Here is a 14,012-nt window from a genome sequence, read left to right on the forward strand (position 1 = left end):
TTACCATACATATTCCGAAGTGATACAGTGTTAAAAGTTGTGTAATCAAGATGTATACTTAAATTTCATACATAGTAAACTTAATTGTAGGAGAGATAACAACGAAGAAGAAATTGGATCGTGAGGCTCAAAAGCTATATGAAATTCTTGTGATGGCAACGGATGGAGGTGGAAGATCTGGATTCATCATGGTTAGAGTCAAAGTTGCAGATGAGAACGACAATCCACCAATATTCTTGCTTCGTGAATATAAGGCCACTATCCAAAGCAACCTTACCACACATTCAGGATTTCTTAAGGTAAATAATTAATACTTATTTCAAATTAGTCGTTATCTAATAATCTGATTTTTATTTCTGTAGCCTAGTACGAAATGGAAATATAGAAATTGGAAACTTATTCTTTGAAAAGGTGGAAAAGTTCAAATATCTTGGAGCAACGGTAACAAATATAAATGACACTCGGGAGGAAATTAAATGCAGAATAAATATGGGAAATGCCTGTTATTATTCAGTTGACAAGCTTTTGTCATCCAGTCTCCTCTCAAAAAATCTGAAAATTAGAACTTATAAAACAGTTATATTACCGGTTGTTTTGTATGTTTGTGAAACTTGGACTCTCACTTTGAGAGAGGAACAGAGGTTAAGGGTGTTCGAGAATAAGGTGTTTAAGGAAAATATTTGGGGCTAAGAGAGATGAATTTACAGGAGAATGGAGAAAGTTGCACAACGTAGAACTACACACATTATACTGTATTCATCACCTGACATAATTAGGAATATTAAATCCAGACGTTTGAGATGGACAGGGCATGTAGTATGTATGGACGAATTCACAAATGCATATAGAGTGTTAGTTGGAAGGCCAGAGGGAAAAAAACCTTTGGGAAGACCGAAACATAGATGGCAAGATAATATAAAAATGGATTTGAGGGAGGTGGGATGTGATGGTAGAGACTGGATTAATCTTGCTCAAGATAGGGACTGATGGTGGGCTTTTGTGAGGGTGATTCTGAACCTCCAGATTCCTTAAAAGCCATTTATAAGTAAGTAAGTGATCCTGCATATAGCCTACATTTGCATAGTGACATAACCTCAGTTATTCTTTCATTACTAAGATTACTTTCTCGATGTACTACCATATTCCTCCTGTTGTTTCACTGCACCTCCATTACCAATACCTTGCTAGGGAGTTCCTTATTTTCCAGTTAGTGAATATCGTTTACGAGTACTTCTGCAGCTTGTGTTAAAAACAGATGAAAAAAATATATTTGCACAAAATCCTTAAGTGCTGAAAGATGAATTTCAAGACAGCATAGACTTTTTAATTCTGCCAGTTTTTTATACAAGTTATGACAATGTTACTTTATAGTGTTCTGCACTAAAAAAAAAAGTAACTTCATCATCTATAATTGCGATTGCATAATTTAAAATTTGTCATAATTTAAAAGCAGTACTATTGTGTGACATTCAAGTTTGAATTATCAACTAAAGGGATGTTACACAGGTGGAATTCTACAGTTAACTAGTATACTCACAAAGTTGAACCTTAAAAGAAAAATCACAGGGGAAACATAGTAGAAATTATATAGTAGTATAATGGTAAATGAAGTAAATGAGAACGATATTTACATGGAAATAGTATATTTTCAAAATTGGAATTGCAAGAATGACCCAGAAGATGCATAAACCCTATTTGCTGGGGAAAAATTGAGGTAATCAAAATTCCTCGTACAACAACGAAGACAATAATAACAACAATAACAAACTGATCTAAAGAAAGAAAAAAATTTTGATCGACTTAGACACAAATTCTATAATCAATAATATTAGTTTTGATAGGAAACCTAAAGAGTTAGTTTGCAGTTTGATGATGATGATGATGAAATATAAATTTTTTCTGTGTTAACTTCAATGTTTATTCAGTTTCCTCTGATGCTGTATTATGGTACTAATTATTTTGTGTTCTTTGTGACAGGTTAAAGCTGTAGATGTTGATGATGACATGGCAGCCGAGATAGAATATTCCATTTACGAAAATCAGTCGTCCGGAGTTAAAGAACTGTTTGGGATTAATCGTCACACTGGTGGAATCTTCTTGCTCAAAAGTGCAGTGCCTTGGGGTAAAAATACTGTCCTACTGGATGGTTTTATATGTGTTAATTATTATATTAGGCCCTATATATGTTTCTAGCATTAAAGAATGAAAGAAAAATTAACACAGGATTTTTTATAATTTGTTTGTAAAATTAGTTCCTAATAAGACATTTAAGCTAATGAAAATTATAGAATATGTAATACATCAATTGAAATGTCATAGTTTGGTATATAATTTATATTTTCCTTGCAGTAAAGTTGTTTATTTTTGTTTCCTTCTCTGTATTTGAAACATTCTTGGCATATTATTAAAATATCATAAGCACAATCATTTTCAAATGATAGTACAACTTGCCAAGTGATCTCTGTACTATATACGAAATTGTAGACATAATTTGTAGGAAATTGCTTGACTCCATCCATTGACTATAGCTATTGATGTGCACATGGGGAAAGTACTGGTAAGCCATAATCTGCCAGAAGAAAGAGTTCTTGTTTTACAGTGAATACATGTTTGCTGTATTTTCTTACTAAAATGCATAACTGCTAATCTTGCTAACTTTTAAAAGTAAACATTTAATTATAGAAGCATAGTAAGATAAATCTCTAGTTATTTAATTTGCTGACACAGTCGACATTCAAAACACTTTCCTCGATTTTCCAACAAACATTTATTTATTTATTCATTCATTCATTTGACTAGACATGATTTACAATTCATATCCTAATTGTCCTTTATGATAGGCCTAAATGACAATTTATACAAACACACAGAATAACCTATAAAAATTGGCTAACGCTGACAAATCAATTCTATATAAAAGTATGTAATTCTTAATTTTTAATTTAAATTGATTAACCGTTTGACAATCCCTGATATGACGAGATAAGGAGTTCCATAGGTGACAAACTGACACGGTGAAAGAGGATGAATAGAAAGAGGTATGATGATGAGGATTGGATAGTAAGGCTTGATGTTCATTCCGTAACATTGTAAGATATTCAAAACGAGTTCTCATATATTTTGGAGTAGAAGTGTGTAATATTTTAAACAGAACAGATAAAGAATGTGCTGTTCTCCACTTCTTTAGATGGACCCATGAAAGAACTTCAAAAGATGGTGTTATATGATCAAATTTACGAGTATTGCAGATGAAGCGGACACACATATTATGAACACATTGTAGTCATTTAGGCAGCTATAGAAAGAAATAAATTATGTTTTATACATTGAAATTCATTGTTAAAAAAAACTAAATTTTTATTAAAATTCCATCAAATACACACTGTACATACTAGTTACAGAAGTTAATTCTGTTTTCATGATTGAGTTTCTGCAGAGTCTGAATTTCACTTACTTCATAAGATTGCATATCTAATATTTTAATCGTTTTTTTACAATAGTTTGTTAAACTACTACATGCTGTGTTAGTTTGGATGAAGATTTTCTTGGCTATCATCATAGACTGGCCCCATTTTAATCTATTTCTCTTGATGAGAACAAAACTTTGCTTGCTCTACATATTATTCAAGAATGTTGTTAGAAAAAATAATTTCAGTAGGGTACTGCAGCTTATTTTTAGGAATCTATTGAATATTTATTTGAGGAACAGTACTTTCTGTGATCAGAAAGAAAGAAATAAAAACAAAGAAAATACAGAAGATGGGAAGAAAGTAAGAAAAAGAAAGAAAACCGTCGATTTTCGTGGTTGAGGAATTCTCGGAATAACTAATGTACCTTATTGTATATTATATATAAGGCACCCTACGAATCGATTACACAATTTTTAAATAAAAGTATGTTGGATCAGTTTAAGTGTAATTGTGTAATATAATAACTGTTGTATTCGTAAGGTATTATGACATATTTAAATCAGGAGCGGTCCGTGATTCAGAAGATAAGTGAAGTGCTGACAACTGTATGTGACAAGGAAGAATATTGTAAATTTATTTCAACTCAACAATGTAACTTTTATTTAAAGCAACAATAATTCCTTTTTACAATTCACCTTAAACACTCTCGTCAACAATGGGATTTGCTCTCCACACAGTAACACAGTATTCGTTGGTGCACTCCACGGACGACAATGACAATTTACTTGGAATATTGAGAACAATAATGAACTGAATTTTAACTATGTTCACAAAGCACTATTTACAAATCAGACCTGTCAGTTCTCAGTTCTCAGTTCTTCTAGCTCAGTCACTCGAGTTCACAGTATCTCGAACCACAGACCTTCAGAGACAGTCCACTGTACTCGAACTCAGGTCCCTCCAACTGCGGTCCACTGCACTCGAACTCAGGTCCCTCCAACTGCGGTCCACTGCACTCGAACTCAGGCCTTCGGATGCTGACACAGTTGCGGACGCACACTCAAGTCGAACTCCTGTACACAAGACTGGCTTGCTTGCTCTGGCTTACTTACTGACTGGCTGAATAAACTGAAACTGCTCAAGTTCGCTCGCGTTTCTTCTTTTATAGCTAAACCATAGTTACGAGAAATTTCTACGGGTGTCCTCTCGAATTATCTGGATATCTGGATATCTCCACTTCGACGGACTCCTCTAGACGATTCGGGAGGGTCCGTCCCCCCTTCACTCCGCAAGAAGCAGCTGCGCGTGCAGCCTCCCCTCGCGCGTCGCAGTAGTACACCGCCTCTGCCCTTCAGCATGCAGATGCTCCCCATACCAGCGTTTCGTCTGCCGCGTGCCCTGTCGGACGCGTGTTCGAACCCCGGTGCAGCTGTCACAATATTTTTTCTATGTTACCTTATCTCTTGTAGAGTAGGTCTATTCTCCTGTTCTTCAGGGCCGCGAATTTGTCAATGATGTCATCTAAAAAGCTGGGTTGTCATTCAAGTTCCGAAAGAAGTTCTCTATGAATAGAAATCTTGGCCAAGGAGGATAAATGCTGCTGGGAAATTGCATTCCGCAAATAAGTCTGTATTCTCTTTAGACACGAAAAACTTCTTTCTACAGACACACTGGTGAATGGCAAAGACACTACAAGTGGAAACAACTACACACTTCCTGGAATACGTCTTGATGAACATCACTCTGACATAACATTGCGAATGCTTTCAAAGCGTTAACGCCACTGTAATTGCTATCACCATAAAGAAGTTCAAGTTCATTTTGTAAATGTTAATTTTTTTTAAATATGAATAGGTAGCACTCAATCAAGTTCCGCAAAGCACCTGATGGAAATTCTTTAGAATAGTCTTTAAATTTTGTTGTATCTACCAAACTTAGAATTGATACTTTGTTCAAATCATGAAACCTAGTATTAATTTGTGACAGAATATTGTCTACTATCTCGTAAAACAATGATTTGTATTTGAAGAAAATGTCTTCATCGGATAATTGGGCATGCTGTCTTTTATGGCTGCAGTTACTTCTCACTTTTGCATTACGAAATGTTTTGTTGCAGTATTCTTCATTTCTTTTACTATTAATCAAATCGTAAGTACCACGAATTTTAGCTACATGGTAACTTATATCTAAACATTTCTTTTATAGAACATCATACAAAACATCAGTTAGACTGAATATGTCATAAAAAACCAGAGCCAAAAAACTAAATTCAAAGTCATTCGTGTTATTCAAGAACTCTCTGCATTCACGGATGGAGTACTGTCAGTTCCAGGATTTATTTTTATTTCTTCAAAAACCTCTTTTAAACCGTCCCAGTTCTCTACTACTGTTTTGAGTATTTTGAAGTTCGATGTCCACCTCGTTTCCACAGCTGTTGGAATTCGCCTTCCAACTATCGAATTTAGAATGTGGTTACGTTTACCTGAATGATGAAAGAAAGTGGGAATTCCACTTAGGTTTGCAAAGAAAGTTCGGCAACTTGAAATACTGTTGCAACTCTGTTGCAGAACTAAATTCAAACGATGTGCTAGACAATGAATGAAAATAGCTTGAGGAACTTCATCTTTGACTTTTTTCTGTAGGCCATTTAAGTGCCCTGACATTACACTAGCGCCATCGTAACACTGTCCTATCAATTTATTACGATAATTCAAAGGCCCTAAGATGCTGTCTATTAGTTCAAACAAGGCTTGTGCAGTCTGATCAGAACTTACGTCATAAAAACCTAAGAAAAGCTCCACCAGTTTACCATGTGAAGTCACGAATCTTACTATTATAGAGCATTGACAGTTTTGTCCAACATCCGTCGCATCGTCAATTTGCAATGAAAAAAAATCGGTTTTATTTTTTTTTTCTTGATTTGGTTACATACGTAGTCTGAAATACATTCAATTAGTTCGTTCTGTATTGTCTTAGACTCGCCGCTGAATACACATTTAATTTTATTGTATTGATTTCTAACTTCGTCGGAACTTACGGAGAGCAAAGTTTGGAGCAGTTCTTTGAAATTACCGCGGTTATGTGACGAAACCTGTTCATCATGTCCTCGAAATGGCAACTCTTGTTTCGCTAAATATATAACAGCTTGAACCACAACTTTCATGAAGCTCCTGTTTAACTGAACATTCTCATTAAATATTTTAATATACAATAAGGACGATTCCTGTAAAGCATCACGAATTGAGTTCAAAATTTCTTTCGACTTGTTTCAATTGCAATACGCACTTCAAATGCTCACCCGAATCCCCATGTTTGTGAAATGCACGAGATGAGTTCGCAAAATCGCCAAACCCTGCGTTATTCCAAACTTTTTTTTCACTCCTAATAAAAGACAAGCCCAGCAGAAAAGTTTTTATAGGAAAACACTGCCACATAACCAGGTATACTCCCCATACCAGGTACTTTTAAAGTGTAATTGGTAAGAATTTCCGGACTTTTTTGTTTTTTAACAGACACAGATGTGGAGTGGGGCTATTAAACACTAATAAGTCTCTCTTATCTTCCTCGCGCCAACGAGGAAACAGTGTCTCTAATTACACACTACATCATTTTCTGGAGTCACTCGCAAAATCACTTATGAACATCACTAAATAATACACAAATAACAAAATTAACTTGTTTCTCTCAGCAAGAAATGGATAAAAGTGACAATGGGTTTGCACTTGTCGCCTTGTTGGGGTTCGGCGGGTTGGACAAGCGAGGGGTGTTTAGAAACCTGTTTCTTTATTCCTTGAATAGGCAAAGGAACGGCTCTTCTAGTCTTGGAGGGTCAATGCTTATTACCATGGCAACCTACAACAGGGCTGTGTACTAGAAATGTGGGAAAAGAAGCGTTTCTTCTTGAAAACCAGTAGCTACTCTTACATTATATAGGGGGTGAGTGTCAGCAAGCGACACGAAAGGGAAAGTTTGCAGCGATACACTCAGATGCTTCACGAGGCTTTCGTTTTTCAGATAGCGATAGGAGATTTGTGAGCAGGTTATAACTATGATAAGATGAAAATGTGTAATTATTGCGATTATAATTTTAAAATGTAGGTGAAGAGCCACTTCAGTCACTTCACCTTGCAAGCCGCGCATGATTTAAACGTATTTTGTTACAGAGAACCAAGTTTTCCAGTTTTTTGTCCGTGCTCAAGATAGAGGTTCACCTCCCCTCTACACCAATGTTCCAGTTGATGTATATGTGATGGGTGCACAGGATGTAGCCCCTATGTTTGAACGCAAGGATGATAAATTCTTCTTCTCAGAAAATTCACCTCCAGGTTTGTATTGGATCACTTAATATTATATAAGCCTTATGAGGATTTCGCCCCCCCCTTCTCTCTATCTATCTATCTATCTATCTATCTATCTATCTATCTATCTATCTATCTATCTGTCTGTCTGTCTGTCTGTCTGTCTGTCTGTCTGTCTGTCTGTCTGTCTGTCTGTCTGTCTGTCTGTCTGTCTGTCTGTCTGTCTGTCTGTCTACCTACCTACCTACCTACCTACCTACCTACCTACCTATCTTGTCTATCTATCTTATCTGTCTATCTTATCTATCTATCTTATCTATCTATCTATCTATCTATCTATCTATCTATCTATCTATCTATCTATCTATCTATCTATCTATCTATCTATCTATCTATCTATCTATCTATCTATCTATCTATCTATCTATCTATCTATCTATCTATCTATCTATCTATCTATCTATCTATCTATCTATCTATCCATCTATCCATCCATCCATCCATCCATCCATCCATCCATCCATCCATCCATCCATCCATCCATCTCTATATCTCTATGTATCTATCTCTCTCTATATATCTCTATCTCTCTCTATATATATATCTATATATCTCTCTCTATATCTCTATATATCTTTCTATATATCTCTATATATCTTTCTATATATCTCTCTCTATCTCTCTATATCTCTATATATATCTCTATATTTCTATCTCTCTCTATCTCTCTCTCTCTCAAGCAATTAGTTACAAATAATTAATAAATGAGAAAGTTGTAAAAATGGATGGAACATTTGTTAAGAATGGAAAGATGTATATTATTTAAAATAGCATACTGGAATCCCAAAGTGTAACTGTAGTAAAAACAGTAAAATACCTGTACCATGAAATGTAAAAGAAAAGTAGATTAATATTTCAGTAAGTTGATTTAGCTCACAATTAGATATCTGGCTGCTGCATTGATTTTCCATGCTGCCAATATTCAAATCTTGGATACCGGTATTTTAATAGGGGATTGTAATTAAAAACGATTCTGGAGAAAATGTACATTTTCTGTGCACTCATTTCACCATTTTTCAGTTCATTACTGTCATTCTTAAAAGCAAAAGATGGACAAAGTCATATTTACACTGTGGTATGTAGAGATATGATTGTCAATGACAGGCATACAATTGCCAACCTAGAGATATGTATATGGAATTTTTCCACATTATCTGTAGGAAAGGTATATACTGATATTCTTCATATTGCAGGTACTGTCATAACGAAGTTAAAAATGGTGACCAACACTTCAGTACACTACCGACTTGTATCTGGCAGTGAGGACGTGCCGTTGTTTGCTGTGGATGCTCAGGGACAATTGTCCCTTGCTCGAACTCTGGACCGCGAACTCCGTGACTCCCATGTTGTGGCTATACTTGCAGAGACCGACTCCAGCCCCCCTCTGACTGCTCTTGCTGAGGTATCTCTTAAGGTCCTGGATGAAAATGATCATGCTCCTGAATTTGAGAGTAGCCCTTATCGGCTCACACTGGCTGAAAATGTTGAGGAAGGCACAGCTATTCTTAAAGGTAAATATTTGTTGTGATGACTGATGACGATGTGCCTTTTATAATCACCATCATCATGATCCTCATTGTCTTGTCATCTACATTGTTACTTTTCTCCTTCTGAGCTCATTGTCGTTATCTGCATTCTCATCACATTCTTACTCCTTTCCCAAATTTTGTCGTCTTTATCATCTTTCGGTTCTCTTTTTCTTTCCCTCTGTATTCTTCCTCCTACTTTCTTTCTCCTCTTCTTTTCCTTTTCCCTTACCATCTTTATTTTTCCTCCCCTTTCTCAGCTGCATCTAAGGCTGAAGTTCTTAGCATGCTAGTCTTCCATTCAGGTGGTCTAGATTAGATCTCCGGCCAGGTCGTGATGGAATTTGTGGTGGACAAAACAGACGTTGCAGAGGGTTTTCTCGGGGTACTCCCATTGTCCTCTATCATTCCAATAACACACTCCATCTCCCCCTCACTTCATCTATCATCTGCAGTAGTAAAAATAGGTTGAGATGAAGTCTTGGGGATAGTACAGATTTCCGATACTGATATAGGAAGGGCTTGGGGCTCTGGGGCTTATGAGGCTACTTGTCTGTGAAACGAGACCTGGCTATAACAGAAGCTGAGACAGGATGGCTCACCTGTCAGTGTCGGATTCACGAATGCCACCCAGGCCACCTGTCGGTTTTGAACAATCGCTGCATTTATAGGACGCACAATGAGCCAAACTGTGCCTAAGTGTAAGGACCTGTCCTTGTAAAGCCAAGCGAAAGTCTCCCCTTTCTCTTTCACTTCCTGTTTCTCTTCTGCTTTCTTCTTTACTGTCCCTGACTTTCTTCTTCTCCTCTTTCTTTCCACTAATCATCACTTTCACCATCATCACAGAAACAGACGGACAGACACATATTTCAATTTCTCACTTGGCAACTTGACCGAGTGTTTATCCATGGCTGTATTAGAGAATTTACTTATGACATTATTGTTTCTTCATCACTTTGACGTGATCTTCTGCCTTTTTATGTAGATCAATATATGTCAATGGATTCCATTTTTAGATTCACAGTTCTTAATTTAATTTTTCCTCCTTTTATGTAATGCTATAGGACCTCGACTATTCATCTCTCAATTTTAACCCTCCAGTACTTGCACGGTGTACATTTGTAACCCACTGCTGTTTATTACGTCATCACATTTCTGCATAGCGTGAAATTTTCAGTACCTTCCTGTTACAGTTTAGTCCTGATGTCTGGAGGACTAGATGGAATTAAGACTTTTTTCTGTGTAGCAGTATGTATTTTTTTTAGAGTGGATTACAAATGAAAAATGTTTTTAATATTAAAGAATAGAAGAACATATTTTCGATTTCCTTATTTATAATTTCAGTTATTCCTATAAGCAGTTCATAAGACATTTTTACACTTATTTTCCGTTGTTGCAGTAGTTATTTCATCCTGAAGTATAAATGATTACGTGGACATATTTGATAATGCAGAACAGTGACTTCTCATATGAAACTAGGATGACCAGATTCACATTGATAAAAAAGAGGACACAAAGCTTCAATAAGGAGGACATTGTTCGAAAAAGAGGACAGAAAATATGTACTTAGATTTAGGCTTAGGCCTATATTATACTTTAAATTGTGTCAATATCTATTTTATTACAAAATATTTACAGTACAGATTTAAGCGAGAAATATGTATAATACATTTATCGAGCTATGGAACATACTTTCCTTTAGCACGGATGCTTGGAATAAGGTATAGCTGACATTGGTCGGTTAGCGATTTTTTTGAAGCATAGCTACCCCACCATGTATGTTTCCCACTCCCACAGGTAACTAACCTAATAGTAGCCTATAAAATTTATATTACGTGAATGAAATTGAACATTTAGTAGAAAGTCAGATGTTCAAATTTATGTAACTTCATTTCTGTCAGAGCATATAAAACCCAAAGTTCTGTTTAGTATTGTATATAAGGTCTTTGTTCAAACTATCTTCTGTATGGCATAATAAAATTCGTGTTTTAATCATCTATACAGAGATGGCTCCACTGTGTACCAACATATTTCTAGCTGTACTGTAAAGACAGAAGCATTGCTAGCTGTCTCCACATATATTACATGTACTTCATAGTTCTCAGTGTAGTGTGTTACGGGCCTTAAAAGGCTTGTATCATACTTAAGAATATGTTAATATCTATTTTATTACAAAATAATTGTGAAAAAACTTATTAATAACCACTTTACAGTTACGTAGCTACATATGAAAGTGGACAGAAAAAATATTTTTAGATTTATATTCGCACCTCGATCTCTCGATTTACTAGCTACCTCTGAGCAATGACCATAACAAGGAGGAGGAAAGAGAGTTATGATCGTTGGCAAAGAGTGTATTCAATTGCTACTGCTGCCATCTACAGACAAATTACTTGAAAAATGAGTCAAATCAAATAATTTTAAAATATCAGGCATATAAGTTACGAAAAGGAGGACATTTTTTAATTTTTTTTTAAATCTGCCCAGATCCCAGACAAAGGTCTAAAAAGGAGGACATGTCCGGACAAAAGAGGACGTCTGGTCTCACTGTATGAAACAGACATGTACTTGAACCCAATATTGACTTCATTTTAGGAGTAGGAAATAACTCTAGAGTGTAGTTTATAATAACTAACAGTAAAGTCTATATAATAACAATAGACTTTTTAATTACATTCTTAACGTCATAATACACTCATTATGTTATATTGACATCACTGATTTAAATATTAAATTTCAAATAGTGTTACACTGTTATATCACAAACAGTTTAATAGAATCAGTAATGTTACTGATATATATATATATATATATATATATATATATATATATATATATATATATTGTTGTTGTTGTTTTCTAATGCCAGGCGTTTGACAATAAAGTCATTTGACCTTTTGCACTCCAATATTTTTCAAAGATATCATGACCAGCCAATGAAGCACAGATTTTGAGGTATATATATATATATATATATATATATCGTAAAATTACATATTCATATGTACAAAAGTTTGATTATTAAAAAAGAAAGATATGGATTACAAATGTAATCCGCGCGAGTACTGGTGTCACAAATTACGACACTGAAGGGTTAAGAGTTCTGCAGATTATCCATCACCAAACAAAGAGCACAATTTTTGAATGGTAATTGCTTGCACTGATCTTTTCCATTTTCTGAATTGTGCCTCATGATGGCGCAATTTCGCTGTTTGCATAATTTTCTTTCCTTTCTCTGTCAAATTTAAATAAACAATTTAATTTCCTTTGAATTATCATACAAATTTCACTTTGCACCTACTTGCTCGAACATTTCTTAGCAATCGCAAGCTTAGAGTGGACATTTAACTGTTCACTATGGCCCACCCATTAAAACGGATCATTGAGGTTGTCATAAATTTCAGTTTTACCTTCTCATTATTCTATCCTCCTAAGTCCTGAGAGTATAGTATAACTTCATACATGATTATGATATAAGATGTAGTATAATATACATGCATTTGTGCCCTAATTGTAACCTGCAGAATTTTTTCAGCATTTTTCCTCATGTTGCTCACTTTTTTTTTTTTTCGAAGTGTAGAATTATATTGAACTTCAAAAATAAAACAATTGTCTCAGGACTGTGGAGGATATGCTCATGATTTATGATTATGAATATTACTGTTGACATTCAAAATACTATATAATGTATGGTATATTTGCGTTATAATCTATTTTTATAGATATTATGCAAAATAATATACTGTGGTAGCCTCTAGTAGTTGAAAAAAATAATTCAGGCAATGTATTAAGTACAATGTATTTGTGTTTGTAGTGATAGCCCACGACCGTGATCAAGGAAGTAATGGAGAAGTGCGCTATGCTTTTGGGTCAGACATTGGGGAGCTAGCAAATGTGTTTGCAGTGGATGCATACACGGGCTGGATTACCACACTAGTGCAACTGGACAAAGAACGCCAGCCAGACTACATGTTTCAGGTTGTGGCCACTGACAACGGCAGCCCCAAACACTTTGCCCGCACCACTGTGTACATCAAACTTAAGGATTACAATGATAATCCTCCCTTATTCTCGAATCGACACTATCTAGCAGCAGGTAAGTATATCATTTTGCCAAGATTGTTCTTTGTTTGTAATGCTGTATGAAGAAACTGTAATGATCAAGAATGGTGGAAAAAGGTTGTTGTTGTTTTCTAATGCCAGGCGTTTGACAATAAAGTCATTTGACCTCTTACACTCCAATATTTTTCAAAGATATTATCATGGGCAGCCACTGAAGCATAGATTTTGAGGTGTTCCGAATCCATTTCTTGGTTTGAGTTGCACAATGGGTAGTTAGGGGACTGATATATTCCAATTCTATGTAGGTGTTTGGCCAAACAATCATGGCCTGTTGCCAATCTAAATATGTAGATTTAGTAACAGGTCTGTAAGTAGTGGAAAAAGGTTTTTATGTATGTTGTATGTGTAACAGTCATTATGTGCCTAATGATTCGAGGTAACTATGACTTCTCATTTTCTTCTTCTTCTTCTTCATCTGCTTCTTCTTCAAGTATTAGGCAACGTTTCATTGGATTACCTAAAGATCTCTTCTCATTTGGATGATAGTGAAACATGGCTTTTGGGATTCTATTCATACGCATGCGATGCAGATGATTTATCCATTTGTTCTGATAATGTTGTATGTGATGCAATACAGGCTCTAATTCATCCTCATT

The 14,012-nt window shown here is 35.3% G+C and overlaps 1 protein-coding gene across 3 annotated transcripts in view; it reads left to right on the forward strand.

Moving 5' to 3' along the window:
* Positions 1–14,012, forward strand: part of LOC138710218 (fat-like cadherin-related tumor suppressor homolog) — a 369,088-nt gene that overhangs the window by 286,947 nt on the left and 68,129 nt on the right. For all 3 annotated transcript variants that reach the window (XM_069840878.1, XM_069840879.1, XM_069840880.1), the window contains 5 exons: positions 91–299; positions 1,978–2,122; positions 7,574–7,735; positions 8,962–9,279; positions 13,109–13,390. In XM_069840878.1, the coding sequence (XP_069696979.1) occupies positions 91–299; positions 1,978–2,122; positions 7,574–7,735; positions 8,962–9,279; positions 13,109–13,390 (1,116 nt within the window). The remainder of the gene's footprint in view (positions 1–90; positions 300–1,977; positions 2,123–7,573; positions 7,736–8,961; positions 9,280–13,108; positions 13,391–14,012) is intronic.

The sequence above is a fragment of the Periplaneta americana genome, chromosome 12 (genome assembly GCF_040183065.1).
Source record: "Periplaneta americana isolate PAMFEO1 chromosome 12, P.americana_PAMFEO1_priV1, whole genome shotgun sequence".
NCBI classification, from domain to species: Eukaryota; Metazoa; Arthropoda; class Insecta; order Blattodea; family Blattidae; genus Periplaneta; species Periplaneta americana.